This window comes from Phalaenopsis equestris, unplaced genomic scaffold, assembly GCF_001263595.1.
Source record: "Phalaenopsis equestris unplaced genomic scaffold, ASM126359v1 Scaffold000785, whole genome shotgun sequence".
Lineage (NCBI taxonomy): Eukaryota > Viridiplantae > Streptophyta > Magnoliopsida > Asparagales > Orchidaceae > Phalaenopsis > Phalaenopsis equestris.
In genome coordinates this window covers 37,777-39,047 of record NW_018165225.1, presented here as the reverse complement: position 1 = coordinate 39,047, position 1,271 = coordinate 37,777, and the positions used below count along the sequence as shown (strand labels likewise).

Genomic DNA, 1,271 nt, shown 5'->3' with positions numbered 1-1,271 from the left:
ATATATAAACAAAATCGATATTTGGCAGAGGCTCAAATATCAATTTTTCATGCGATTTTTGGTTCCATGATGAGAGCCCGCGCCATGTGCCTAAAAATTTCAGAGCTCCCATGCCACGGTGGGAATGAACCTTTGACCTGAGGGAACTTGCAGTGATCCCGCCACCAACTGACCAGGGCTTGCGGCAGAATATATATATATATTTCACACTTTTGCAGCCATTGATGAATTTCACACTACCTTCTTTATCTTTTCTAGGACTTGAAATCGGATCCAAAGAATCATTTCCTCTTGGCGTTAAGGGCCATAACAAAATGCATCACTAGTCCGGAGAAATATTTCGAAAAGGCGATTAGGCTTGCTATAAGCAAAATTGGAACCGATGAGGAAGCCGTTACTCGTGTCATATCCACCCGTGCTGAAATTGATTTGAAAGTCATTAAGGATCTCTACTACAAGAGAAATAGCGTGCCGTTGGCCCGCGCCATCAAGAAGGATACTAGAGGAGACTATGAAGACTTCCTTATTGCCCTGATTGGCGAGGAGAATGCTTGAGCTTTCTATGGTGTTGTTATGTAGTTGTTGTGTTGGAATGAAGGTTCTTGAGAGTATGGAAGCGAGTGCTTTATGAGAAAGCTGTGTTTGCTTTTGTTGGGTGTATGCGAGAATAAAGCTTTAGTGCGGCTGTGTTGTTCTGTGTTTTTATTTCCTCCTTTATGTTTGATATTATGTTGTGTCGGATTATGATATCTTATGAAAGAGGACTGGACTTTGGTTTGTGGTAAACCTATGGTGTGGATTACAACTAGGTTGGTCTTTAACATAGCCGTAAGTAATGGCTTGAGAAGATTAGCAATTCCATTTCTCTTCATAGTTTCTTCTCCAAGGCATTATTGCCGAGATGAAAAATGTCTTCTCTGAATATTTTGAAACAAGTTTCATATAAATTTATGTAAATCATTAATTTCAAAATAATTTTAATTATTTTAAAGTTTTATATGATTAAAATTATACCAAGGTATTCAGACATGTTTATTTTCAATATGAATTATGCGCGAGAGCAATTTGTTGAAACAGGATATGGTGCACAATTTCATCAACATGTGGCACGCAATTCTTATGTATTTACATCTCTCACCTAGTTTTTCATATTTACATATATAACATTCAAATCTTTAAAATCTCGTCATATATAGAACTTACACTTTTTAAAAGTGAAATACACAATTTTTTCATTCATAGGTTTAAAATACGAAAGTACTCAGTAGATA

General features: G+C 36.3%; 1 protein-coding gene across 1 annotated transcript in view; it reads left to right on the top strand.

The window, feature by feature from the left end:
• Nucleotides 1-786, top strand: part of LOC110031181 (annexin D1-like) — a 2,938-nt gene extending 2,152 nt beyond the window's left edge. Inside the window, exon 5 of the mRNA XM_020734262.1 lies at nt 259-786. Within this exon, the coding sequence (XP_020589921.1) occupies nt 259-555 (297 nt within the window). The 3' untranslated portion in view covers nt 556-786. The remainder of the gene's footprint in view (nt 1-258) is intronic.
• The last annotated feature ends 485 nt before the right edge of the window (nt 787-1,271 follow it).